Source organism: Oncorhynchus keta, chromosome 15, assembly GCF_023373465.1.
Source record: "Oncorhynchus keta strain PuntledgeMale-10-30-2019 chromosome 15, Oket_V2, whole genome shotgun sequence".
In the NCBI taxonomy this organism is placed as follows: domain Eukaryota; kingdom Metazoa; phylum Chordata; class Actinopteri; order Salmoniformes; family Salmonidae; genus Oncorhynchus; species Oncorhynchus keta.
In genome coordinates, this window is record NC_068435.1 from 13,391,847 (window position 1) to 13,419,234 (window position 27,388).

General features: G+C 43.4%; 1 protein-coding gene across 4 annotated transcripts; it reads right to left on the reverse strand.

Annotated features, from left to right (window-relative positions):
• Nucleotides 1–329: 329 nt before the first annotated feature.
• On the reverse strand, nucleotides 330–27,155 carry LOC118394435 (phosphatidylinositol 4,5-bisphosphate 3-kinase catalytic subunit alpha isoform-like). Of its 4 annotated transcripts, none has more exons than XR_008065003.1 (21): nucleotides 25,428–27,155; nucleotides 25,024–25,233; nucleotides 24,204–24,454; nucleotides 23,537–23,782; nucleotides 19,496–19,581; nucleotides 19,050–19,155; nucleotides 17,157–17,309; nucleotides 16,632–16,766; nucleotides 16,146–16,270; nucleotides 15,839–15,920; nucleotides 15,435–15,599; nucleotides 11,321–11,424; nucleotides 8,864–9,035; nucleotides 8,514–8,620; nucleotides 8,200–8,321; nucleotides 7,724–7,802; nucleotides 6,858–7,028; nucleotides 6,374–6,491; nucleotides 5,527–5,678; nucleotides 3,332–5,125; nucleotides 330–3,287 (listed from the first exon to the last, which is right to left on the reverse strand). XR_008065003.1 is itself a non-coding variant. In XM_035787627.2 (21 exons), the coding sequence occupies exons 2-21, from the start codon at nucleotides 25,777–25,779 to the stop codon at nucleotides 4,855–4,857; spliced, it is 3,207 nt and encodes a 1,068-aa protein (XP_035643520.1). In that variant the 5' UTR covers nucleotides 25,780–25,838; nucleotides 26,754–27,155; the 3' UTR covers nucleotides 330–4,854. The 4 variants fall into 4 exon arrangements, 3 of the variants coding, with proteins under 3 accessions (XP_035643520.1, XP_035643521.1, XP_052319377.1); XM_035787627.2 differs by having other exon boundaries at nucleotides 330–5,125; nucleotides 25,428–25,838; nucleotides 26,754–27,155; XM_035787628.2 differs by having other exon boundaries at nucleotides 330–5,125; nucleotides 25,428–25,838; nucleotides 26,625–27,155.
• Nucleotides 27,156–27,388: the final 233 nt, after the last annotated feature.

The window sequence follows — 27,388 nt, forward strand, 5'->3', positions numbered from 1 at the left end:
CTGATGTAGTGTGAAATGGAAAAGAGGATGATTACATTACCAACTCTCTCCTGGAAAGTTAGTTTCATGCGCTAGGACTATAGGAACTCCTACTGCATGTCTGAATTTGCTGATTTTAAGGAAAAATGTTCCTGGACTGGTTACTCATAGCAGGTACTTTGTCGATATGGGGCAGCAGTTAGCCTGGGGACGAGGCTAGATCTTACTGACGAGGCTAGATCTTACTGACACTGAATGTATCAAATTGAAACAATTTAGGATTCATTTAAGTCTTTATAATTATATTTCTTTTAAATCATGAGATTAATGATAAAATGAGGCAAGAAATGGATCATTAGAAATGACATTTATTGGTTCTCAAAATATCTGGGGATACAGAGCAAAGATTTTTTTTTTTTGTTGCAAACAGTACAATGAGTGAATGAATACAGAGTTCTATCCAGACATGGTATATGAATTAGTTTGAAAGAATAATGAGTGCATAGTACAGGGATGAATAGATAACTCATGAATAGTGGGTTTGAAAACATGCAGGATAGCTTTTCATCATTGTGCTTTTACACTGTACTTCTAGCCAGAGCAGAAGACCTTCAGTGAAATTCCACTCGATACATTCTCCTCCTTACCAAGCTCATGTTGTCCATCACTAGTGTCTCATATTCCAATAACTACAAGCTGTCTAGTGGGGTGTGAAACGATGTACTATGCATAATTCCAGTTTTTTGTTTTGTTTAGTGATTATATTGAGTTAGTCTATATTTAGAATACAAAAATATATTATCTCTGTAGTTACTCAAGGAAAGCGATTTACACACATATAGTTCATGGGTGCCAGACATTATTCCCTGGCCCCAGGGTAGTATTGCTTATCTTCATGGTGTGATGACATTGTACCTCACAAGTAACAAAATGTCATTTAAACATGAACTTCAAGTAAACAACACTTGGTTGAACAAAGTAAGTATCTTCAGGGACCTCATGCATTAACAGTGGAAATAAAAGGATGACATTTAACCACAACAAAAATTAAAAGGAAAAATGTTCTATGATAGCGCTTGCATATTGTTTGTAATACGGTTATTGTAGTTGTCTTGTTTTGAATGGGACCTGCCCAACCATCTGTAACCTGCACAGAAACACATACCATGTAATTTGGTAAAAACTGGCAAACAACTGACTAATAAAAGTATATTTATGCATAAGGAAAACTGCAGAATCCACACTTAAAGGGCAGTTGTCAGGGAAGGCAAAACCACAAATCCACCTGTTACACTTTTATTTTATTGATCTTAAACAACTTTACTGATTAGGGAGTTCATATGACAGAATGCTGGGGAAGTCTGGAATAGGGTCAAATCTATACATACTTGTATTCTGAAAATATAGGATGAAGCAAATTCCAAGTCACCAAATAAAAAACGCTCCAAAAGCTTTCTGAAAATGTCTGGTTAGATCTGAAGAAAAAACAACTAAAGTGTAAGGCAGGGTACAAGAGGCTCATTAAAAAAAAAAATTTTTAACAGTTCTTCCGTTCTTCCAGAGTCATCCTGTGAGGGAAGAAATCAGTGATACTGTCAGTGCATAATTGTGCATTCGTCTTCTGTGTACTGTCTCGTCTGTAAAGTTGATAGACATCTTTAATGCTGTGTATATGATTAGATACTCCCATCGACTCTACTTTGCAGTACAGTACATTAAGATCACAAATTGCATAGTGTAACAGAACTATAACATTGCACATCCATTTTGCCCCCATTTCCCTTTTAAAAATACAACCCGAAAAAACAACAAAACGAAGAGGATGAATTCAATGAATTTACAGTTACAGGATAAATCTACAGTAATTTTCTGTCGGTCATCGTAAACTTCTGTGTTGCATCCAACTGGGTGCTGGACGGCAGCCATTTTACTCCAGAACGCTGCACACGCATCATAATACTGATAGACAAACAAACAAATACTGTAGAGATCAGTGCTACAAAGGAGATACACAGGGATTGGAATAGTAGTGACTCATGGTTAGACTGATAAGTCAGATGTAGTTGGGGAGAGATATATATATATATATATATATAGTACTTTGGCTCAGTAGAAAATGAAGACTAAAAAGGAATAATGTATGCATACAAGACCATTGGGATACTTCTGTACAAAATCTCAAACTTTGAGGTCACGAAACATGACCGTTTCCATCTGTGGAGGCGGGGGGGGGGGGCGACGACACACACACATACACACACACACACACACACACACACACAATGTGTGATCGTCAATTGAGATCAAACACGATTTGTCAGTTCTCTTCGCTAATCTTACAGTTGACTGCAGACGATGAAAAGGACATCCTAGTGTCTGTCAACCATCCATCACTGGGAATTAACAATGCTGGTGGTATTCTGGGTCGTGTTCAATGGGCACCAAGAGGAAGAAAACATGATTGAAAGAGACTGCCAAGATTTGTCCAATAAGAATTTTTGTTTTGTTTTTCCGTATCAAACAATTTTCCGTTGCGTGCCCTGGGCAGGCCTTCACGGTATCCTGGTGTTAGCAGGGCAGGCCTTCACGGTATCCTGGTGTTAGCAGGGCAGGCCTTCACGGTATCCTGGTGTTAGCAGGGCAGGCCTTCACGGTATCCTGGTGTTAGCAGGGCAGGCCTTCACGGTATCCTGGTGTTAGCAGGGCAGGCCTTCACGGTATCCTGGTGTTAGCAGGGCAGGCCTTCACTGTATCCTGGTGTTAGCAGGGCAGGCCTTCACGGTATCCTGGTGTTAGCAGGGCAGGCCTTCACGGTATCCTGGTGTTAGCAGGGCAGGCCTTCACGGTATCCTGGTGTTAGCAGGGCAGGCCTTCACGGTATCCTGGTGTTAGCAGGGCAGGCCTTCACGGTATCCTGGTGTTAGCAGGGCAGGCCTTCACGGTATCCTGGTGTTAGCAGGGCAGGTCTTCACGGTATCCTGGTGTGTTAGCAGGACATGAACCTGGGCAGGCCTTCACGGTATCCTGGTGTGTTAGCAGGACATGAACCTGGGCAGGCCTTCACGGTATCCTGGTGTGTTAGCAGGACATGAACCTGGGCAGGCCTTCACGGTATCCTGGTGTGTTAGCAGGGCAGGCCTTCACGGTATCCTGGTGTGTTAGCAGGGCATGAACCTGGGCAGGCCTTCACGGTATCCTGGTGTTAGCAGGGCATGACCCTGGGCAGGCCTTCACGGTATCCTGGTGTTAGCAGGGCATGAACCTGGGCAGGTCTTCACGGTATCCTGGTGTGTTAGCAGGACATGACCCTGGGCAGGCCTTCACGGTATCCTGGTGTTAGCAGGGCATGAACCTGGGCAGGTCTTCACGGTATCCTGGTGTGTTAGCAGGACATGACCCTGGGCAGGTCTTCACGGTATCCTGGTGTGTTAGCAGGACATGACCCTGGGCAGGTCTTCACGGTATCCTGGTGTGTTAGCAGGACATGACCCTGGGCAGGTCTTCACGGTATCCTGGTGTGTTAGCAGGACAGGACCCTGGGCAGGTCTTCACGGTATCCTGGTGTGTTAGCAGGACAGGACCCTGGGCAGGCCTTCACGGTATCCTGGTGTGTTAGCAGGACATGACCCTGGGCAGGTCTTCACGGTATCCTGGTGTGTTAGCAGGACATGACCCTGGGCAGGTCTTCACGGTATCTTGGTGTGTTAGCAGTACATGACCCTGGGCAGCTCTTCACGGTATCCTGGTGTGTTAGCAGTACATGACCCTGGGCAGGTCTTCACGGTATCCTGGTGTGTTAGCAGTACATGACCCTGGGCAGCTCTTCACGGTATCCTGGTGTGTTAGCAGTACATGACCCTGGGCAGCTCTTCACGGTATCCTGGTGTGTTAGCAGTACATGACCCTGGGCAGCTCTTCACGGTATCCTGGTGTGTTAGCAGTACATGACCCTGGGCAGGTCTTCACGGTATCCTGGTGTGTTAGCAGTACATGACCCTGGGCAGGTCTTCACGGTATCCTGGTGTGTTAGCAGGACATGACCCTGGGCAGGTCTTCACGGTATCCTGGTGTGTTAGCAGTACATGACCCTGGGCAGGCCTTCACGGTATCCTGGTGTGTTAGCAGGACATGACCCTGGGCAGCTCTTCACGGTATCCTGGTGTGTTAGCAGGACATGACCCTGGGCAGGTCTTCACGGTATCCTGGTGTGTTAGCAGGACATGACCCTGGGCAGCTCTTCACGGTATCCTGGTGTGTTAGCAGGACATGACCCTGGGCAGGTCTTCACGGTATCCTGGTGTGTTAGCAGGACATGACCCTGGGCAGGCTTTGATATAGGAAGGGAAAAAAACGGCCATCATATCGGTATCGGCTGATAATACAATAGATCGCTTTCATCTTAAAAATGACATAACTTTTGCAAAATGGCTGTTTACAATCGTGGTTGTTCCCCTAATTTTACAAAGAGAACTGTGGCTATATTGCCACACCAATATGAGAAAGATAATGTCCAGTAAATATGATTATCGCATCAGTCCGTCATTTCCCTATCGATGCATCCCTAATATCCACTTTTGGCGCCTCCTAGTGGATGGTGTACAGATGTGCATTTCCCTCAGAGCTCAGAAGTTAGCAGATGATGTAGCGATCCGTTCTAGCCTCTCAATTCAGCAAATGGTTTCTATCCATTCATAGCTCCATCCGTGGACGCTAGCGTTGTCCGCTCTGCCATCTCAGCTCATGGCATGCTTAGCTGGCGGATGGTGCAGAGATCCGCTCTAGTCTCTCCGTTGACACACAGTCCAGGCGGATGGTGTAGAGATCTGCCCTTGTCCTCTCTGCGTTGCTGCTACTCTCCGGGCAGATGGCCCCCTCTCAGTTCATGGCGTGCTGGCGGATTGTGTGGAAGATCCAGTCCATCTTGGTGGTCCAGCCGCCGTGGTGGGCGTCGTTCATCTGCTTCATAAAGTAGTCCAGGGCCTCCTGCTCCGTCTTGTCCAGTGCCAGGGTCTTGCGGATGTAAGCGATGTCATCGAAGGACTGCAGTTCGGGCATCCCCGAGCCCAGCATCATGGAAAACAAGTTGATGAAGAGGTTGGCGTGCTGCCGGATGGCCAGGTAGGCCTTGTAGCACATCTCCTGGAACCTGGTGGGAATGGAAGGACAACGGTGAGGGACGATTAGTCTGGGAAATGTTGAACCTAGCTGGGTTAGGAGATGTATGTATGTATGTATGTATGTATGTATGTATGTATGTATGTGTATGTATGTATGTATGTATGTATGTATGTATGTATGTATGTATGTATGTGTATGTGTGTGTGTGTGTGTGTGTGTGTGAGATAAAGTTGCATTGTATTACCGGTTGGAGTAATGATATCATTCTGTAACACAATGACATGTACACATCCATTTAAAGCAAAGGAAGACAAAAAGGGTACGGCATCATATATTCAAGCACGTACCTCGACCTTTAGGGTAGTGAACCTAACACCTAATATTCACTTATAGGAAAGCTAACATAAACACAAAATAGTGAAACTGTACCTCTCAAACTCCCTGGTTTTGGTGCACTCCTGGGTTCCTTTACTGATGACGATTAAGAAGTCCTGTGTCAAGACGAAGGGCACCCGCTCTCGCTTGTAGCCGAACTTCTTCTTCTTGTGATCCAGGAAATGGCCAAAGTCTATGTGGAATAGCTGCAAGGAGAAAATATTTGTACAACTATTTTTTAACCTATAACTAAAGAACGTCAAGAGAAAAGAGTAGTGTGTAGGATTGCAAAAAATCTGGCAAACTTTCACAAAATTCCCCAGTTTTTCAGAAATGCTGGTTGGAGGATTCCCAGGTTTCCTGCTTATTCCAGGAATCTTCCAACCAGTTCTACCTGCTACATAGAGCGTGTTGTTTTGAGAGCGGAGGAGCATCTTTACTCCATTCTCCCCTACTGCACCACAGTCATCAATTATGTGTCAGTACAACAGCTTAGGTCCATTTTTTGTATTTTTTAAATTTTATTTTATACATTGTTGCTAGTGGCCATTCTAAATGATCCTGTAATTACACAAGTTGTTTTTGTTTATATTCTGAACCTAGCTAGTCAATGTAGCTCGCTAGAGTTTCTCCTACTAGCTTCTTGACGTCATAAATCTTAGTAAAATAACCAGGGGTGTGTAATCGAGGCCATATGCAACCAATAAACAATTTCTCGTTATTTCAATTCACAAGATATAAAGATCGGTGCGTCAAGAATTGAACCTCAGAGTCTTGAGCTTGGATCCTGCCATTGGACGTGACATAGCGCAGGCAGGGAAGCAGCTTTCATTGATTTTAAAGGAAGCATTTCCTCAACGGCTGACGGCTATAGTGTAGCAGGGCCGTTAGTCTGAAGTACCTGTCCATCATCTTTGACCATGATGTTGCTGTTGTGTCTGTCACCGATCCCCAGGATGAAGGTGGCTACGCAGTAGCCCGCACACGACCGTGTGAACAAGTCAATGGCCTGGTCGTACCTGGACAAAGTTTAATGGGTTTTCCATGAGTCAAATGGCATTTAACTGAAGAGGAAGTTGTAATAATAGGAATACCAAACACAGTACAATCCACTCCTAAGCAATTCCAGGAACCCTTTGCCCTGTGGAGAATAAACTTGATATGTTGTCCCCCAATAAGCAACGGACTGTTCCAAATAGTTTCACTGCTTGGAACTATGAAATGTCTCACCAAATCTCTATCCATTACAATAGTATCATTTAGAATTAATTAGGATTGCTTCGAATGAAGCAATGTAGAAGAACAAAGCTACGTAGGGCTACTGGGCATTCGTTCTATGTGGTGTTCAAGTGTGGCTATTGGAACCTAGCCCAGGCATCACTCACATCTCCCCCCTGTTCTTGTCCTTGAGCCACTGGTGCAGTGTGTGGCTGTTGAACTGCAGCGCCCCCTTCAGGCCTCCTTTACACTGGATCTGCATGATGGTGTGGGAGTTTCTCACCACCTCTATCAGGCCCACGCAGTCACCGATGGACAGGCAGCCGTACGGCAGCATCCTGAATGACACAGAGGAAGCAATAGGATATATTTCAATTGATTTAAAACAGGAAATCCCATGAGACCAAGAAGCCCTGCACACAATCATACAAATTCACAATTCCAACAGAAATATACAATATTTACAATTTAAGAAAAGTAACTTACAAAATATGATCATGAAAAAGATTGGATGGGTCTATAAATCCCTCAAAATACTACAGTCAAACACATCTATGCCTCCGTCTATCCAGCCATCGACACAGGCTTAAAACTGCTTCTTTAACCTGCCTCCTCTCCTTCATCTACACGGATTGAAGTGGATTCAACACGTGACATCAATAAGGGATCATAGCTTTCACCTGGTCAGTCTGTCATGGAATTCCAACCTATGAGGTTGGAATAATACTGTGGAATTGTGAAAATTATAATAAATGCCCTTTTAGTGTAAGAGCGGTTTGAAAAGACAGCCTGAAATGTCAGCCTGTTTTGGTGGGATGGAGTTTTGGCCTGCCTGTGATAAATTAGATAATAGACCAATAAGAAAGCGACCTGACTTTCAGTCCACCCACATGGACATTCTTCCTGCTCGTATCTCATTTAGGCTACACGTGTCGCTCCTAATTTTAGGCTCCTGCTATTAAGGAGAAGAACACGAAGGGTGAAATCGACTATTCATGCGTGCTGCTGCTGAGCGGCTACAAAGAGACAGTACCTGAGATCAAGGCCCTGGTTCTGCCAGATGTTCTCCATTATTCTAATGATCTGCAAAGTCAGCATGTCCTGCCTCAGATCTGAAGGAGACAGGGGGGGGTGGGGGGTGGAATAGCAAGATGATGAGCAGTTCAAGCTTTGATCACACTTTAAAATGCAGCGTTTCCCAAACTCAGTCCTGGGGACCCCAAAGGGGTGCACGTTTTGGTTTTTGCCCCTAACACTACACAGCTGATTCAAATAATCAAACCTTAATGATCAACGTTGGATAGTTGAATCAGTGGTGTAGAGTTGTGGACCTCATTGGGGTGCCCAGGACCGAGTTTAGGAAACCCTGCCATAATGCATTATTAATCGGTGCCAGGGCAATGCAAAGTGAGTTTGGGGACATGCATGTAAAATGGGATCCTGTAAGCATGTTTATCGTCTAGTGAGTGAAGGGGGTTGAGTGATTCGATATGCATTAGCGAGATATACCATCTCCGTTTTTAAATATGATCTCGTTGCTCTGGAAGAGCAGCTCTGACATCATGTCGGGGTTCTCCCAATTGAGCCACAGGGGCCGCTTGGCCGATGACATCATCCGGCACTCTTCCAAGCTAAAACAGATCGTAAACATTGTATCAACACGGAGGCGCTGAGAATATCGTTAGGAAAACATTTGACCTGTGATTAACCCTCATTTTCACAGGATACATTTCTTGGTTTCTTTGTTCAAACATTCCCGGGGAAATATGTGGACGTTTGTGGTCATGTCTACTGCGCTTTCTGGATTGAAAAAGTGTCTGTACCGGAGGTTTCCCAGCTGGTGCGCTGGGTTGAGTGGAGAGGTGAAGCTCTGTAGGGCATCCATGTAGTCAGGCCGTTTCATCTGCTCCACCAGGAACTTCATCTGAACCTGAGGGCAGAGAGAGAGAGAGAGAGCTTCACTTTACTGCAAGGAGTCCATAGTCGTGAAGACCATTTGGGCCTGTTGGCTTGTATAGCAGTTCTACTCGTTTTGCTTAGTATCGCTAGTTTGTTGTATGACTGTGGGTTGTTATTTTGTGTTGTATTGAGGATAACAAAAACGTGGTCATCTATTGAGGATTCCATGTTAGAGCATGAAGTGGAAGGGCCTTGACCACAACGTAAACTTGACCTTCTGGGCCTCGTCCTTCTTCTCCTGCTTGAGGAGGTCGGTAAGGTTGATGAGTTTCTCCATGGCCTCCACCTGTCTGCTCAGGTGCTTGAGGTACATGCCACAGGCCCGGCAGTAGGACTCCAGCAACAGGCCAAACCGCTGGCTCACAGTCTTGTTGTGCATCTCCGACCTGGAGGCAGAGACAATAACTTATGTGATTGTGATTGGTTCAGCACCTCTTCTACGATATGCTACTATAAATATTGCAATATAATCGTTTTGCAACATTAATATAAGTAGATAATAATACAAATATATATATATTTTAGTCACATTTTCATTCAACAATCTTAGTATGGCGAAAAAAATAAGGCTTAGTTAATTCATTCAGACTTAACAGATAGATATAGCTCAAATACAGCATAGTCTTGACCTTCAAGATATATCGTCAATGTCAAATGACATCATATGAGATTAAGTTTTCATAACAATCGGAAATTGGTATTTTTGGACACCGATTTGGCCGGTATTTTATTTTTACACCTTTATTTAACTAGACAAGTTGGTTAAGAACACATTCTTATTTTCAATGACGGCCTAGGAACGGTGGGTTAACTGCCTTGTTCAGGGGCAGAACGACAGATTTGTACTTTGTCAGCTCAGGGATTCAATCTTGCAACCTTACGGTTAACTCGTCCCACGCTCTAACCACCTGCCTTACATTGCACTCCACGAGGAGCCTGCCTGTTACGCGAATGCAGTAAGAAGCCACGGTAAGTTGCTAGCTAGCATTAAACTTATCTTATAAAAAACAATAAATAAAAATCACTAGTTATATCTATACATGGTTGATGATATTACTAGTTTATCTAGCGCGTCCTGCGTTGCATATAATCAATGCGGTGCGCATTCACAAAAAAGGACTGTAGTTGCTCCAACATGTACCTAACCATAAACATCAATGCCTTTCTTAAAATCAATACACAAGTATATCTTTTTTAAACCTGCATATTTAGCTAAAATAAATCCAGGTTAGCAGGCAATATTAACCAGGTGAAATTGTGTCACCTCTCTTGCGTTCATTGCATGCAGAGTCAGGGTATATGCAACAGTTTGGGCCGCCTGGCTCATTGCAAACTAATTTGCCAGAATTTTACGTAATTATGACATAACTTTGAAGGTTGTGCAATGTAACAGCAATATTTAGTCTTATGGATGCCACCCGTTAGATAAAATACGGAACGGTTCCGTATTTCACTGAAAGAATAAACGTTTTGTTTGAGATGATAGTTTCCGGATTTGACCATATTAATGACCTAAGGCTCATATTTATGTGTGTTATTATGTTATAATTAAGTCTATGATTTGATAGAGCAGTCTGACTGAGCGATGGTAGGCACCAGCAGGCTCGTAAGCATTCATTCAAAGAGCACTTTAGTGCATTTTGCCAGCAGCTCTTCGAATGCTTCAAGCATTGCACTGTTTATGACTTCAAGCCCATCAACTCCCGAGATGAGGCTGGTGTAATTGATGTGAAATGGCTAGCTAGTTAGCGGGGTGCACGCTAATAGTGTTTCAAACGTCACTCGCTCTGAGACTTGGAGTAGTGTTCCCCTTGCTCTGCATGGGTAACGTTGCTTCGAGGGTGGCTGTTGTCGATGCGTTCCTGGTTCTAGCCCAGGTAGGAGCAAGGAGAGGGACAGAAGCTATACTGTTACACTGGCAATACTAAAGTGCCTATAAGAACATCCAATAGTCAAAGGTATATGAAATACAAATTGTATAGAGAGAAATAGTCATATAATTCCTATAATAACTACAACCTAAAACGTCTTACCTGGGAATATTGAAGACTAATTTTTAAAGGAAGCACCAGCTTTCATATATTCTCATGTTCTGAGCAAGGAACTTAAATGTTAGCTTTCTTTCATGGCACTTTGTTTTTGCATTATTTAAACCAAATTGAACAGGTTTCATTATTTATTTGAGGCTAAATTGATTTTATTAAGATAAAATAAGTGTTCATTCAGTATTGTTGTAATTGTCATTAAAAAAATTTAATTGTCAGATTAATTGGTATCGGCTTTTTTTGGTCCTCCAATAAAATCGGTATCGGCATTGGAAAATCATAATCGGTTGACCTCTAATTGTGCACCCTCATACAAAATGTACAAGCAAGACTTCTCAAACTGCATGACCCATAGAAATGTATGCAAAAAATATTTCCAAAAACACATGTCTTGTGATTACGCAAATAAATGCATGAACACACAGTGAAAATAAATGTGTAACTTGATCTGGCGAATTGCCCTCGGTCAGCTTTTCTTTACGTAAACCATGATATGCACAAATTAAGCTTTTTAGAGGACCGTGGAGAAAGATGTATTATACCAGCAGAACGGCATTCCAACTGCCTGTGGCAACATCAAGCCATCCATAATACACGCTGTAGAAACAACCGGGAAACAAACTCACTTGAGATGCCAAAAGAAGAAATGTCCTATCCGCTGATTGGTCAAAGCCTTCTTCAGCAGGAAGCGGGCCAGCGGGTTGTCGAGGTACTGTTCGTACTTAAGAACCTGGTGGCCAGAAGAAGAAAGAAAACACAGGGCATGTTTACAACACACACCCACAAAGTGCATTCGTAATGTATTCAGACAATCAGAAATCGGTAGTTTTGGGCGCCGATTTGCCGTAAAAAAAAATGTTATACCTTTACTTAAATAGGCAAGTCAGTTAAGAACAAATTCTTATTTTCAATGATGGCCTAGGAACAGTGGGTTAACTGCCTCGTACAGGGGCAGAACATCAGATTTTCATCTTGTCAGCTCGGGGGAATCCAATCTTGCAACCTTACAGTCAACTAGTCCAACGCAATAACGACCTGCCTCTCTCTCGTTGCACTCCACAAGGAGACTGCCTGTTACGCAAATGCAGTAAGCCAAGGTAAGTTGCTAGCTAGCATTAAACGTATCTTATAAAAATCAATCAATCATAAATCACTAGTTAACTACACATGGTTGATGATATTACTAGATATTATCTAGCGTGTCCTGCGTTGCATATAATCTGACTGAGCATACAAGCATACAAGTATATAAGTATTTGACTGAGCAGTGGTAGGCAGAAGCAGGCGCGTAAACATTCATTCAAACAGCACTTTCGTGTGTTTTGCCAGCAGCTCTTTGTTGTGCGTCAAGCATTGCGCTGTTTATGACTTCAAGCCTATCAACTCCCGAGATGAGGCTGGTGTAACCGAAGTGAAATGGCTAGCTAGTTAGCGCGCGCTAATAGCGTTTCAAACGTCACTCGCTCTGAGCCTTCTAGTAGTTGTTCCCCTTGCTCTGCATGGGTAACGCTGCTTCGATGGTGGCTGTTGTCGTTGTGTTGCTGGTTCGAGCCCAGGGAGGAGCGAGGAGAGGGAAGGAAGCTATACTGTTACACTGGCAATACTGAAGTGCCTATGTTCTTATAGTCAATAGTAGTCAATAGTAGTCAAATAGTCAAAGGTTAGTCAAAGGTTAATGAAATACAAATGGTATAGAGGGAAATAGTCCTATAATTCCTATAATAACTACAACCTAAAACTTCTTCCCTGGGAATATTGAAGACTCGTGTTAAAAGGACCCACCAGCTTTCATATGTTCTCATGTTCTGAGCAAGGAACTTAAATGTTAGCTTTCTTACATGGGACATATTGCACTTTTACCTTCTTCTCCAACATTTTGTTTTTGCATTATTTAAACCAAATTGAACATGTTTCATTATTTATTTGAGACTAAATGGATTTTATTAAGTTAAAATAAGTGTTCATTCAGTATTGTTGTAATTTACATTTTAACAAATAACAATAAAATATATATTTTTTTTATAATAAAATAAAAACAAAATAATTTTTAAATTTTTTAAATTATAAATCGGCCGATTAATTGGTATCGCCTTTTTTGGTCCTCCAATAATCTGTATCGGCGTTGAAAAATCATAATCGGACGACTTGACTTTTTCCACATTTTGTTACATTACAGCCTTGTTCTGAAATGTATTAAATATTTGAGGTGAATAGTCCATTTCACCCGTCGTGTTCTTCTCCTTAATAGCAGGAGCCTAAAATTAGGAGCGACTTGTCCAATTCATTAAACTGTTGAGTTCATTACCTCTCTGTAGGAGCTGATAGATGTAAACTCTGAACTGGAAACCAGTGTAGCCTAAATGAGATACGAGCAGCCTAAGAACCTTTGTTTCCAAGATGAAAAGAATCGATGGATCCTCGTTAAGTCAAACGACAAGAATGTTCATGTGGGGGATGAAATATCCACCCGGACTATTTACATTGACCGACCCCCCCGCTTGTTTTTACACTGCTGCAACTCTCTGTTTACTGTCTATGCATAGTCACTTTACCCCTATCTACATGTACAAATGACCTCAACTAACCTGTACCCCCACACATTGACTCGGTACTGGTACCACCTGTATATAGCCTCATTATTGTGTTTATTTTTTTACTTTAGTTTATTTATTAAATATTTTCTTAACTCTAATTTATTGAACTGCATTGTTGGTTAAGGGCTTGTAAGTAAGCATTTCCTGGTAAGGTCTTTTTACCTGTTGTAGTCGGCCCGTGACAAATAAAATGTGATTTGATTTATGTGGATTGAAAGTCGGGTCTGTGCCTCGACACAATCCTGTCTCAGGGCTCTTTAGACAATTCCTTTGACCTCATGGTTTGGTTTTTGCTCTAACATGTACTGTCAACTGTGGGACATTCTATAGACAGGTGTGTGCCATTCCAAATCATGTCTAATGAATTGAATTTACCACAGATGGCCTCCAATCAAGTTGGAGAAACATCTCAAGGATGATCAATGAAAACAGGATGCACCTGAGCTCAATTTCAAGTCTCATAGCAAAGGGTCTGAATACTTATGTAAATAAACTATATCTGTTTTTTAATTTTAATACATTTGCATAAATGTCAAAAATGTCTGTTTTTGCTTTGTCATTATGGGGTAGCGTGTGTAGATTGTTTTTTTCCTTCATCAATTTAATCGATTTTAGAATAAGGCTGTAACGTAACAAAAAGTGGAAAAAGTCAAGGGGTCTTTCTGAATATACTGTAAATCAAAAAGGATTACTTTAGCAAACCACAGAAAGACGTAAGACGGAATAAAGCCACCATGTAAAATAAAGCATTTAGCCTAAAGGGTCATATTGAATTATGTCATTACGTAGTGTTAATTATTTAAAACGTTGTCAGATGGTGTCAAAAAAAACAACTATCAAGATGGCAGTGGCATTCATGTTGAGTCAAAGAAAATGAATAGAAAAGTATGTGGTTTCTATGTGGCCATTCTGTCTCTACACAGCACAGACTATGAGTGGGTCGTATGACTGTACCTGGACCAGCTGGACGAGGTATTCAGAGAGTCTGTCTGGTAGGTACACTACAGTTCAAAGGTTTGTGGTCACTTAGGAATGTCCTTGTTTTTGAAAGAAAATCAATTATGTTAGCACAGCTGAAAACTGTTGTGCTCATTACAGAAGCAATAAAACTGGCCTTCTTTGGAATAGTTGAGTATCAGGAGCATCAGCATTTGTGGATTTGATTACAGGCTCAAAATGGCCAGAAACAAAGAACTTGCTTCTGAAACTCAGTCTATTCTTGTTCTGAAAAATGAAGGCTATTCCATGCTAGAAATTGCCAAGAAACTGAAGATCTCGTACAACGCTGTGTACTACTCCCTTCACAGAACAGAGGGAACTGGCTCTAACCAGAATAGAAAGATGAGTGGGAGGCCCCGGTGCACAACTGAGCAAGAGGACAAGTACATTAGAGTGACTAGTTGGAGAAACAGACGCCTCACAAGTTCTCAACTGGCAGCTTCATTAAATAGTACCCGCAAAACACCGGTCTCAACGTCAACAGTAAGGCGACTCCGAGATGCTGGCCTTCTAGGCAGAGTTCCTCTGTCCAGTGTCTGTGTTATTTTGCCCATTTTAATCTTTTCTTTTTATTGGCCAGTCTGAGATAGGGATTTTTATTTGCAACTCTGCAAAGACAAACAAGATAGACTAACAAGTTCCAGAAGAAAAGTCTTTGTTTCTGGCCATGTTGAGCCTGTAATCGAACCCGCAAACGCTGATGCTCCAGACACTCAACTAGTCTAAAGGTCAGTTTTATTGCTTCTTTAATCAGAACAACAGTTTTCAGCTAACATAATTGCAAAAGGGTTTTCTAATGATCAATTAGCCTTTTAAAATTATAAACTTGGATTCGCTAATAGAACGTGCCATTGGAACACAGGAGTGATGGTTGCTGATAATGGGCCTCTGTACGCTTATGTAGATAATCCATAAAACACCAGTTGTTTCCAGCTACAATAGTCATGTACAAGATTAACAATGTCTACACTGTATTTCTGATCAATTTGATGTTTGTTTTTTTAAACGGACAGAAAATTCGCTTTTCTTTCAAAAACAAGGACATTTTTAAGTGACCCCAAACTTTTAAACACGAGTGTATTTATTACTGTACCTGGACCAGCTGGATGAGGTAATGAGTCTGTCTAGTAGGTATTTATTACTGTACCTGGACCAGCTGGATGAGGTATTGAGAGAGTCTGTCGTCTGTTAAGTATTTCTCAAGGCACTTCACGGCAAAGTCTCGAATCATGGGATCGGGGAAGTTGCAGTCCAGCAACTCCATGGCTTGTTCTGGCTTTATGGCTGGCCAGTCCTTCAGAAGGCAATACATCTGAGACAAAGAACAACAAATATAAAAAAGCATGTCTAAAATAAAATGCAAAGCTAGAGGAAATTATTTAAAAAATAAATAAATAAATAAATCATATTTACTGACATGACCGTCTCAGAAATGGAACCAAATGGCTAAATTAGTCAAATCAATTAAAATGAATATGCAGCAAATAGCCCATGCTATGCTAGGCTATTAAAAAAGACAAGTGTCAGCAGTTGAAATGTGAGACTGTTTACCTGTGCAACCTCATCTCTGGAGTTCCATTTCACTGCCAGGAGAATCTTGGGAAGTATCTCTGGGATAGTGCCGCAGTAATGTCTACAGGTGGAGAGTATAGTGCATTAGTTTCCTCTCCTAACATCACACACTGGGATAGTTAGTAGAAGAGCAGGTTGAGTAGCTTGAGCAAGTAACCAAACAATTTCAGGTAAGAAATGTTAGATAGATCTTGCGAGGGTTTTGTTTACGAGTTTTTCATAACAAATATGCATTTGTTGATGAAGCATACACACTGTATGTACACACACACATACTGCATATTACCTGTGCCTCCACAGGAAGTCCTTCTCCTGCTCAGTGATTTCAGACAGTGGGTCTCTGTTACACACCAAGCGCAGCTGTTCATTGTCACTGTCCGTCAGGGGGTTGTCCCTCGCCAGTCTGTTACTCTGCAATAGAGACCATTATGCTGCTTATTAAACGACGGTGGGAAACAGGGTTGTGTTCAATAAACACTCCGTTGTACAACGTTTTGCAACAGAAAACTAAAATCTGTGTTCTTATTGGACACACTCAGGTAGTACCCTCCCTGTTTCAAGATGGGGGTTTTTCCTTCCTGTTTTGAGCCTAATGAACATGCCTCAGGGAGAGACACTATTAATGAAATATGATACCACAGGCGTCTCAGGTTGTGTGGTGACTGCTAGTGACGTCTCTAGTATACCCGACTTGTCAACAGCATTAAATCAACATAACAGATTAACGTACAATGTTAATATTGACTTAGAAACACAAACGCTTGGGAATTACCAAACCGGTGTGGCAGTAGTTGAAGCCCAGCTCCCGGGATATGTTACAGTTGGCGTGCTCCTCGATGGCCGGCATGTCGGGGAACTTGACCGGGTTACTGAAGTGATCAAACTCCAGCTCCAGGCAAGGGGTTTCCTGTGGGCCCATGGTAATATAATGAAAAGGTCACAAGAGGTCATTCAAAAGGGCCTTAAGAGAACCATGGTGTCCTATTGTGGGGTTAGGTGGCGCGTAAATTAGTCATTAATAAGGGAGATAAGAGGCTTAGACAGCGAGAGCGGAGGATTATTGCTAGCCGCTCAAGCTGTATGTGAATGAATTTGGGGTCGTGATGGTGTGTGTAACTTTGTCTCTGTAGGTGTGTGTAGATGTGTGTGTGCGGCTTACCGTTCGCCACTCTAGCTGAGTGTCTTTGAGAAAGTGTGTCTGTGTGTGTGTGTCTGTGTGTGTGTGTCTGTGTGTGTGTGTGTCTGTGTCTGTGTCTGTGTCTGTGTGTGTAAAATCGAGCTAGCTAACTCCTCCGACCTTGTTTGGATTGGAGCCAGTGACTCCGATGGCATTGAGCAGGTCTTCCAGGCCATGGGGCACAGGCCACAGGTTGAGGGCCATCTTCCCGGCCACTAGAGTGTGGGTGTAGTCAAACAGATTGATGTTGCCCCAGGCTAGCGGACAATGCTCCTGCAGCAACAATAGAGCAACGTTGGATTGTATTGCAGTCAAATGTATGGAGTTAGAATGGAATCGCGGTTAATGTAAATAGTTAAATTATTTTGTTAAACGATATAGCATTCCAAGCAATGGAAGGATAAAATTGAAGGCGATGGTTGCACAAAGACAACAACAGGATTGGTCAAAGCCAGGAAATGTACTGGTAATGTATTTGTCATAAGGTGTATGCACCAATTTGTAAGTCGCTCTGGATAAGAGCGTCTGCTAAATGACTTAAATGTAAATGTAAATGTATTTTTCTCCATATCCATCTGCAACAGGAGTCTCAAACTGGGTGCCCGAGGGCCACATCAGGCCCAAAAGCTGCTTCGCTCTAGCCCCCTCCTGACAACACCAAGACCGACATTGCCTGCCCCCCTGACAACACCAAGACCGACATTGGCCCACCCCTGACAACACCAAGACCGACATTGGCCCCCTCTCCCTGACAACACTAAGACTGACATTGGCCCCCGACAACACCAAGACCGAAATCCCCCCCCTGACAACACTAAGACCGACATTGGGCCCCCTGTCAACCGTAAGACCGACATTGCCCCCCGAGACAACCGTAAGACCGACATTTCCCCCTGAGACAAAAGTAAGACCGACATTGGGCCCCCTGACAACCGTAAGACCGACATTGGCCCCCTGACAACCGTAAGACCGACATTGCCCCCCCTGACAACCGTAAGACCGACATTGCCCCCTGACAACCGTAAGACCGACATTGCCCCCTGAGACAAAAGTAAGACCGACATTGCCCCCGAGACAACCGTAAGACCGACATTGGCCCCCTGACAACCGTAAGACCAACATTGCCCCCGAGACAACAGTAAGACCAACATTGCCCCCCGAGACAACAGTAAGACCGACATTGGGCCCCCTGACAACCGTCAGATCGACATTGGCCCCCCGACAACCGTAAGACCGACATTGGCCCCCTGACAACAGTAAGACCGACATTGGCCCCCTGACAACAGTAAGACCGACATTGGCCCCCTGTCAACCGTAAGACCGACATTTCCCCCTGAGACTAAAGTAAGACCCACATTGCCCCCGAGACAACCGTAAGACCGACATTGCCCCCTGACAACCGTAAGACCAACATTGCCCCCCGAGACAACCGTAAGACCGACATTGGCCCCCTGACAACCGTAAGACCGACATTGGCCCCCGAGACAACAGTAAGATCGACATTGGCCCCCTGACAACCGTAAGACCGACATTGGCCCCCTGACAACCGTAAGACCGACATTGGCCCCCCCTGACAACCGTAAGACTGACATAGGCCCCCCTGACAACAGTAAGACTGACATAGGCCCCCTGAGACAACAGTAAGACTGACATAGGCCCTCCCCTGACAACAGTAAGACTGACATAGGCCCCCTGACAACAGTAAGACTGACATAGGCCCCCTGACAACAGTAAGACTGACATAGGCCCCCTGACAACAGTAAGACTGACATAGGCCCCCCCTGACAACAGTAAGACTGACATAGGCCCCCCCCTGACAACAGTAAGACTGACATAGGCCCCCCCTGACAACAGTAAGACTGACATAGGCCCCCCCTGACAACAGTAAAACTGACATAGGCCCTCTGGTATTTTGAGTTTGAGACCTCTGATACTTTCTGACAGGGGGAAAAAGTTACTTTTGGTTTGGCCAAACTAAGTTCCTGGCACCGGTAGGCAGGAGGGTGAGCTCACCTCTTTCGCCCCCTTCCTCCCTTTCACAGAGCAGATGGACAGACAGAGGCGGGCGGCACGTGGGATGTCTGGAATGTACATGTCGTAGTTCAGCCACTCATTCCACCTGGGACGGACAACAAGAACATTTCACCAATCAATCAAATAAACATACTTATGAAGCTAACAATAGGCTTCGCTATTTTACAAGGAGCACATATGAGCCTAAGTTGAAAAATAAAGGCACACCGAAAGACATTTAGGAGCACAAACGCAAAATAGGAAGTAGTAAAAAGGTAGAATCATAAATTTTTCTAGGCACACTGGTGCTCCTAAATTAAAAAAACAGATCCCACAGCAAAATACATATGCGAGTAAAAATGGTCTCACTGTAACGACCTGCAGTATGTGATTTAGCAAGTACTTCAAAAAGAAAGCACAGTTTATTATGACGCTGGATGGCATACCTGGGATTTGAGCATGGCACGCGCTGAGTGTTCACATTGTCACACAGCTGCTCCCCACCGTGGTAGATCCCAGTCCGGACATAGATCTAGATCAATAGCAGGGACACATCAATCATTTATATAGATGCCTTTGATACAGAAACTGACATCCAGGACATTAGGGCCCAAACCGGATCTATTCAGATATTACATCTAAATGTTGTTCCTCTTCTTCACGAGGACCTGCACTGACATGTACAACAGAACTGACAACAGGATCGTGTTCAGTGGGGAGAAAACCTTTTGTAAAGCGGTACTGCCTGAACTTGTTCATATGACTATACACATCAAATCGTACTGGTCACATACACATATTTAGCAGATGTTATTGCGGGTGTATCAAAATTCTCCAACAGTGCAGTAATATCTAACGATACACACATATCTAAAAGTAAAACAAATATTAGGGCGAGCAATGTCGGAGTGCTAGAACAGACAGGAATATGTTCCGGGATTCATCCAATGGCATTGAGGAGTATACCACCTCAGTCACCAGCTTCATCAATAAAGTGCATCGACGACGTTGTCCACACAGTGACCGTACGTACATTTCCCAACCAGAAGCCATGGATTACAGGCAACATCCGCACCGAGCTAAAGGTAAGAGCTGCCGCTTTCAAGGAGTGGGACACTAATCCAGATGCATATAAGAAATCCTGCTATTCCCTCAGACGAGCCATCAAACAGGCAAAGCATCAATAAAGGACTAAGATTGAATCCCACTACACCGGCTGTGATGCTCGTCGGATGTGGCAAGGCTTGAAAAATGTTATTGGTCTACAAAGGGAAACCCAGCCGCGAACTGCCCAGTGGAGCCAGCATACCAGATGAGCTAAATGCCTTTTATGCTTGCTTCGAGGCAAGCAACACTGAAGCATGCGTGCGAGCGCCAGCAGTTCCGGACGACTGTGTGATCACGCTCTCCGTAGGCAATGTGAGCAAGACCTTAAAAAAAAAAGGCAATATTCCCAGAGCCGCAGAGCCAGACGGATTAACAGGACATGTACTCAAAGCATGCGATGACCAACTGGCAAATGTCTTCACTGACATTTTCAATCTCTCCCTGACCGAGTCTGTAATACCTACATGTTTCAAACAGACCACCAAGAAGTGAAGGTAACCTGCCTAAATGATTACCGCCTCGTAGCACTCATGTCGGTAGCCATGAAGTGCTTTAAAAGGCTGGTCATGGCTCACATCAACACCATCATGACGGAAAGCCTAGACCCACTTCAATTCGCATACCGCCCCAACAGATGACGCAATCTCAAATCGCACTCCCCGCTGCCCTTTCCCACCTGGACAGAAGGAACACCTATGAGAATGCTGTTCATTGACTATAGCTCAGCATTCAACACCATAGTTCCCACAAAGCTCATCACTAAGTTAAAGACCCTGGGACTAAACACCTCCATCTACAACTGGATCCTGGACTTCCTGACAGGCCGCCCCCAAGTGGTAAGGGTAGGCAACAACACATCTGCCACCTGATTCTAAACACTGGGGCCCCTCAGGGGTGCATGCTTAGTCCCCTCCTGTACTCCCTATTCACCCACGACTGCGTGGCCAAGCACGACTCCAACGGCACCATTAAGTATGCTGACAACACAAGAGTGGTAGGGCTGATAACAGACAACGATGAGGTAGGCTATCGGGAGCTGAGAGACCGGGCAGTGTGGTGCCAGGACAAGAACATCTCCCTCAATGTGAGAAAGACAAAGGAGCTGATTGTGGACAACAGGAAAAGGAGGGTCGAACAGGCCCCCATGAACATTAACGGGGCTGAAGTGGAGCAGGTCGAGAATTTCAAGTTCCTTGGTGTCCACATCACCAACAAACTAGAATGGTCCAAACACACCAAGACAGTTGTGAAGAGGGCACAACAACACCTTTTCCCCTTCAGGAGACTGAAAATATTTGGTATGGGTCCCCAGATCCTCAAAAAGTTCTACAGCTGCACCATCGAGCGCATCCTGACTGGTTGCATCACCGACTGGTATGGCAACTGCTCGGCATCTGACCGCAAGGCGCAACGGAGGGCAGAGCATACGGCCCAGTATATCACTAGGGCCAAGCTTCCTGACATCCAGCACCCATATACTAGGCGGTGTCAGAGGAAGCCCCAAGAAATTGTCAAAGACTCCAGTCAGCCAAGTCACAGACTGTTCTCTCTGCTGCCGCACGGCAAGCTGTAGCAGAGCGCCAAGGCTAGGACCAAAAGGCTCCTTAACAGCGTCTACCCCCAAGCCATCAGACTGCTGAATTAATCAAATGGCCACCCGGACTATTTACTGTACATTGAACCCCCCCTTGTTTTTACACTGCTGCTACTCACTGTTTAATATCTATGCAGTCACTTTACAAATGACCTCGACTAACCTGTACCCCCAAACATTGACTCGGTATAGGTACCCCTGTATATAGCCTCGTTATTGTTATGTCATTTTCTTGTGTTACTTAAAAAGAAAATGTTACTTTAGTTTATTTAGTAAATATTTTCTTAACTCTTTCTTGAACTGCATTGTTGGTTAAGGGCTTGTAAGTAAGCACTTCACAGTAAGGGCTACACCTGTTGTATTCGGCGCATGTGACAAATAAAATTTGATTTGATTGACTAATATAGGGTAGAATAGAATACAGTATTTACATATGAAATTAGTAAATATGAGCCCAAGCCCCCCCAAAAAATAACAGAATTAAAATAATGATTGTGCTGTTATATAATACATAGTCTACCGCATATTACACATGGCAGAAAAACATTCACACACAGTAAAGATACCCCAACATAGTGGCTTAAGATCTCTTCGAAACATAATTGGTCTACCCTAAAATCAAATTGAGATTTAGCCTAGAATTATAGTGAATTTGTTTTCGATTTTGAATAGCCTAGTAAGAGGGCATTTTGTATATAATTAATAGGCTGACAATACCTTCAGCTACAGAATATCTAACCACTGCATTTCTGTCTCTGTCCCCCCCTCTCCTTCATTCCTTTCTGCAACATGCAGAGGCTCAAACCAAGCACTGGGTAGCTGCAGGACACGGGTTTGGGTGAGCCTATGGCATACAGAATTTGGGCACGATAATATAATAATAATATATGCCATTTAGCAGACGCTTTTATCCAAAGCGACTTACAGTCATGTGTGCATACATTCTACGTATGGGTGGTCCCGGGAATCGAACCCACTACCCTGGCGTTACAAGCGCCATGCTCTACCAACTGTGCTACAGAAGGACCACGATATCACCTGTGCACAGCGAAACGACCAGAGTAGCCTACCCAACTTGAGTGGAAAATGTACCGGTAGGAAGATGGCCTCCATTCACTATTCCAGTGCATATGCATTAAAAGAATATTCCCCTGCCCATTTGATTATGTGGCATTCTAAATTGAAACTAATTTGACATGTTAGTAAAGATTAAATTGAGAAGTCTGATGGGTGAAAATATGATCACTTGAGAGAACAGCGTGAGGCAAAGAACAGAACACCAACTTTTGTTTTGTGAATTATATTCTTGCTTACTAGAAAATCATAATATTAAATAACGTCACAGGACTTATAAGCATATCTTGTATGCTAACAAGCCTACAGCCTATGACATGGAGAATATCCAGATAACATACAGTCGGCCAACTCATATTCTGTTCTTCTGAAATACCTTTTATTCATATCATGTTTCTTTAGACCTGCCTAAAATAAATAATGCATTTATTGTGTTGGTGCATAATCAATTAATTAGACTTTTTTTTTTAAATTTAGATATTCCAAAGGCAGGCATCAGAGGCTTTTATGCATGGAGCCTGGAGATGCTAAAAGTGTTTGTTAATTAACGGTCAATTGCCGTGAGACCGGCAGTCTTTTGCTTGACAATAACCGGCTGATAAAAATGGCATGACCGCCACAGCCCTAAACACAGGTATTCGTTATCAGTTGCAAAACATTTCATTACGATATGCTCTACTGAACACAACCCAAAAGTCCTCAAATACAGTACCTTGTCAATGTCCCTGATGTTTACATTGACATAGGTTGCGCACAGTATCCTGATCCTCAGCGTGCCGTTGATGGTCCACAGGGACTTGGTGGCCGTCTCGCCGTTCATATAGGGCGTTGCCGTGGAAATCCGTCGGGCGTACGAGGGCATGGTAAAGGTGTCGATGGGCAGCTGGGAGTAAAGGCTATCCTTGGCCATTAGCATGAGGTTAGGCATGCGCCCCAGCATGATGCAACTCCTCACGTACTGGAAAGGAAAGGCATAGACATAAGGACATTAGACACTACACCAAGCCAGAGGTAATTGAACATGCAACGGATGGCTACCTATGTTTTGCGTATCTGCTTTTACCTCTGCAACATTGCTAGCCTGTCATTGGCTAGTCATTCTAAAAGGCTTCAGAAAGGATTCAAAGGAAGAATGTCCTAACAGAGTACGCTTGTAAAAAAAAGTGTTTTTCTTCTTATTTTCCTCTCAAACGCCAACATTTCAGATCAGACTGTTGCCATAAAAAGCAGCATTTGGGAATTATTTATTTGGTATCATATTTCTATATTATATTTAAAAACACACCGGTAAGAGTTGAACTACATCAGATGTGTAATTGTATTCCTATTCAAGATGTGGAATACGCGTCAGAGCAATGTGTGTGTGGATCTGTGTTTACCTTGTACTGGCTAAGGGGGTACTTCTCCAGCAGGTACTCGTCACAGCCACACACCTTGAGGATGTACTTTCCCTGATACTCCTGCACACACATCTTGAGCTGCTCGTGGGACAGCAGCATGCTACGCGTCTTCTTGCGGATGGCCTCTGCGATCACATGCTCCGGCACGCAGTCGTGATTGATCTTCAGGGTGTACTTCTGCTTGTCGTTGCTCGGCGACACGATGACCCAGATGACCACTATGATTTGACCTGGGGGAGAAAACAATATGGTGGTCAGTCCCAGGGTCCTGAATAAATGTGCTACTACAGTAACATGGTAAAAGTAAGTGAGGTAAGTCTTCCACCATCCAGTAACATGGTAAAAGTGAGGTAAATGTTCCACCATCCAGTAACATGGTAAAAGTGAGGTAAATGTTCCACCATCCAGTAACATGGTAAAAGTGAGGTAAATGTTCAAGTCTTCCACCATCCAATCAGAAATGTCACACCATTTCTGATTGTATTACTTTTTTAAAAATTATACTTTAGTTTATTTTGTAAATATTTTCTTAACTCCATTTGTTGAACTGCATTGTTGGTTAAGGGCTTGTAATGCAAGCATTTCACGGTAAGGTCTACAACACCTGTTAATTTTGGCACATGTGACAAATTACATTTTATTTTAATTGATTAAAATCACAAAAAAAACAAGTGGATGGTGATTCTGTCAATGTTTACAATAGTGTCTGTTTCTAGAATATTAGGCTGTACGTGGCTGGGACATTTTGCCTTTCCCAGACCAAAACCTTCTTTATGTGTCACTGTCTCCCATTTCCTACCTTTGTCAAGCTTATTGAAGATGTGCTTGGGCAGTTCTACTGACGACTCTACATTGGGAGGGTAGACGTACAACGCTCTACTGATGGGTCCATTAGTGTCTCGGAGGTCCACAGACTCCTTGCAGACATTCAATATGTTCCTTCTAAAGTCCTGCACTTCCGAGTCCTTGACCAGGTCAAACTCGCATATAGGCATTCCTATTGCAAAACCTGTACAAAGAAAAATAACATTTCACGTACTCCTATAGCTTCAAGACACATTGTATCAATCTTAATCACACTCAGTATTCATTAATGAAATTTGAGTGCTGTATTTGAAAACAGCCAGATGTCACACTATACTCAAAGAAAGCGCCTATGTGACGTCAGTGACCAAGTATAAAGAATACGAGAGACATACATACCAATTTCTCGGTTGAGTATTTTCTCCTCTCGGTTGCCCACTGGTTCGATGACTTTCAGGAAGGCCTGAAAAAGCCTGAGGTCGCACAGTCTCCTTGTCTCGTCGTAGAACTCCTCTCTCTCAGCCTCTTGGGTAACACTGACAAAGATGTAGGAGGTCTCCTCTTGTAGGAGGTGGTGGAGAGGATACTTCCTGGCCTCTTTGAAGAGTTCGTGTTTGACTGAGATGAGTGTTGCTTCGCGTGTGCACACCAATGTCAGAATCATCCCATTTGGGAGAAGGCAGTCCACCTGGATGCTCGGGGGCATCAAGTGCATGCCCCATAGTTCCCCAGAAGACGGTCTGGGAGGCATGGTGGTCAGGTTGATTGCTCCTCACTATGCTAATAATTAGGATGAGACGGGTAGACCAACTGGACAGAGAGAGAGGGGGACAATTCCATAAGACGCAGTGACCTGTTTAAAAAAATCTCCATACCGCTAGCTAAATATATTGAATGAGAGTGGAAGTGCAAAAAACGAATTACTATCACATTATAAATCAGGCGGTTGCTTACAGTAGATTATAAAATGATGAACTCAAATTGTTCATTGTCCCAGAAAATGTAAATGCATGGGGGCAGCTAAAGCATGACAAAGGACATATGTTGCTCGAGGAAAATATTTAACATAATAGGTAGTTTGGTAGCTAAGTGGAGAGGTTGACAGCTCAGTCACTGTAATCATTAGCTAGCTAATGAACAAGCTGTGTCACAACAAGCAATGCCAATGGAATTTGAAGACAGTAGCTAGCTGGTTCGCTAGCTTGCTAATAAAGTAACTAGTTACCTAGTTGTTTAGCTAATTTGGCAACCTATTAATTCAGCCCAACGTGGGTGTATTAGGATGGCAAAAGTTCGAGAACTAACCGGCAATTGTTATTTTCCTTTTCCTTGCTGGAATGCGTCTAGTTACAGAGTTAGCTTAAACACTTTACCTAGCTAGCTAAAACACCGGTGCTACTACCTATAGCAAGTTTGCTAATATTAGCTGACAAACCGCTAGCCATTAGCTAGTTGTTTGTGCCGACTTAGCTTGCGTGTGCCAGCTAGCCTAGCTAATTGTCCAACGTCTCATTATACAACTACGCCGTACTGTCGTCTCGTTGAAAAGTATGTATTTATTTGATATGTATTTTGACACATTTTATGATTAAATACCTGGCATCTGCAGACAAACAATAGTTTGGTTATTGTCTCGCGCAAGTAACGCCCTGTTTTCACTCGTTTACAGGCAACTTTCTCCCGATAATAGCTAGCTGACGTTAGCTAAACCAACCCGATTCGTACCCGTTCTACACCTCCTCGGTCGTGGCGCTTGCTTGCACCTCCATCCAAGTCTCAGGGGCAGTCCGATTTCTCAACAAAGACGTCCGTTGGCTATAATATATAGTTTTCCCCAAGGAATAAGTTCATTACATTCCATGATGTGACGTCCAACCCAATAGCGAAAAATACGGCATTTTTTGATGGCTCACAAGCCCGCTAGTGTTCGTTTAGCCACAGCTAGCCGCCTGGCTTGTCGTTAGTACCGCCCCACCAGAGACCCCCAGTGGCATCGGGCTTTGACCTCGGAAGACATGATGCGTTCTCTGTCGTTTTCATTTCACCAACAGCATTGTATACATTTTTACATACTGTTTAAACGTGTAAGAAAACATACTCTTGAAATAAAAAGAAAATGTTCAATTCTGACAGCATAGCAACACAACTCAAGTAAAAATGCATTAATAGTAGGCCAGGGATTGCTATTAGGGAGGACCAGGGATGGGTTCCACTGATGGTTTGAATCGAATGTTTTAATGAGAGACTTGAACAAAACCCTGACCTACAGCCGACCAGAGCCGTTACGCTTTTATCTGAGGTTTAATGGCGGTTAAGCATCCAATAAATGTTGCATTACAGCCACCGACTAAACTGGAGTA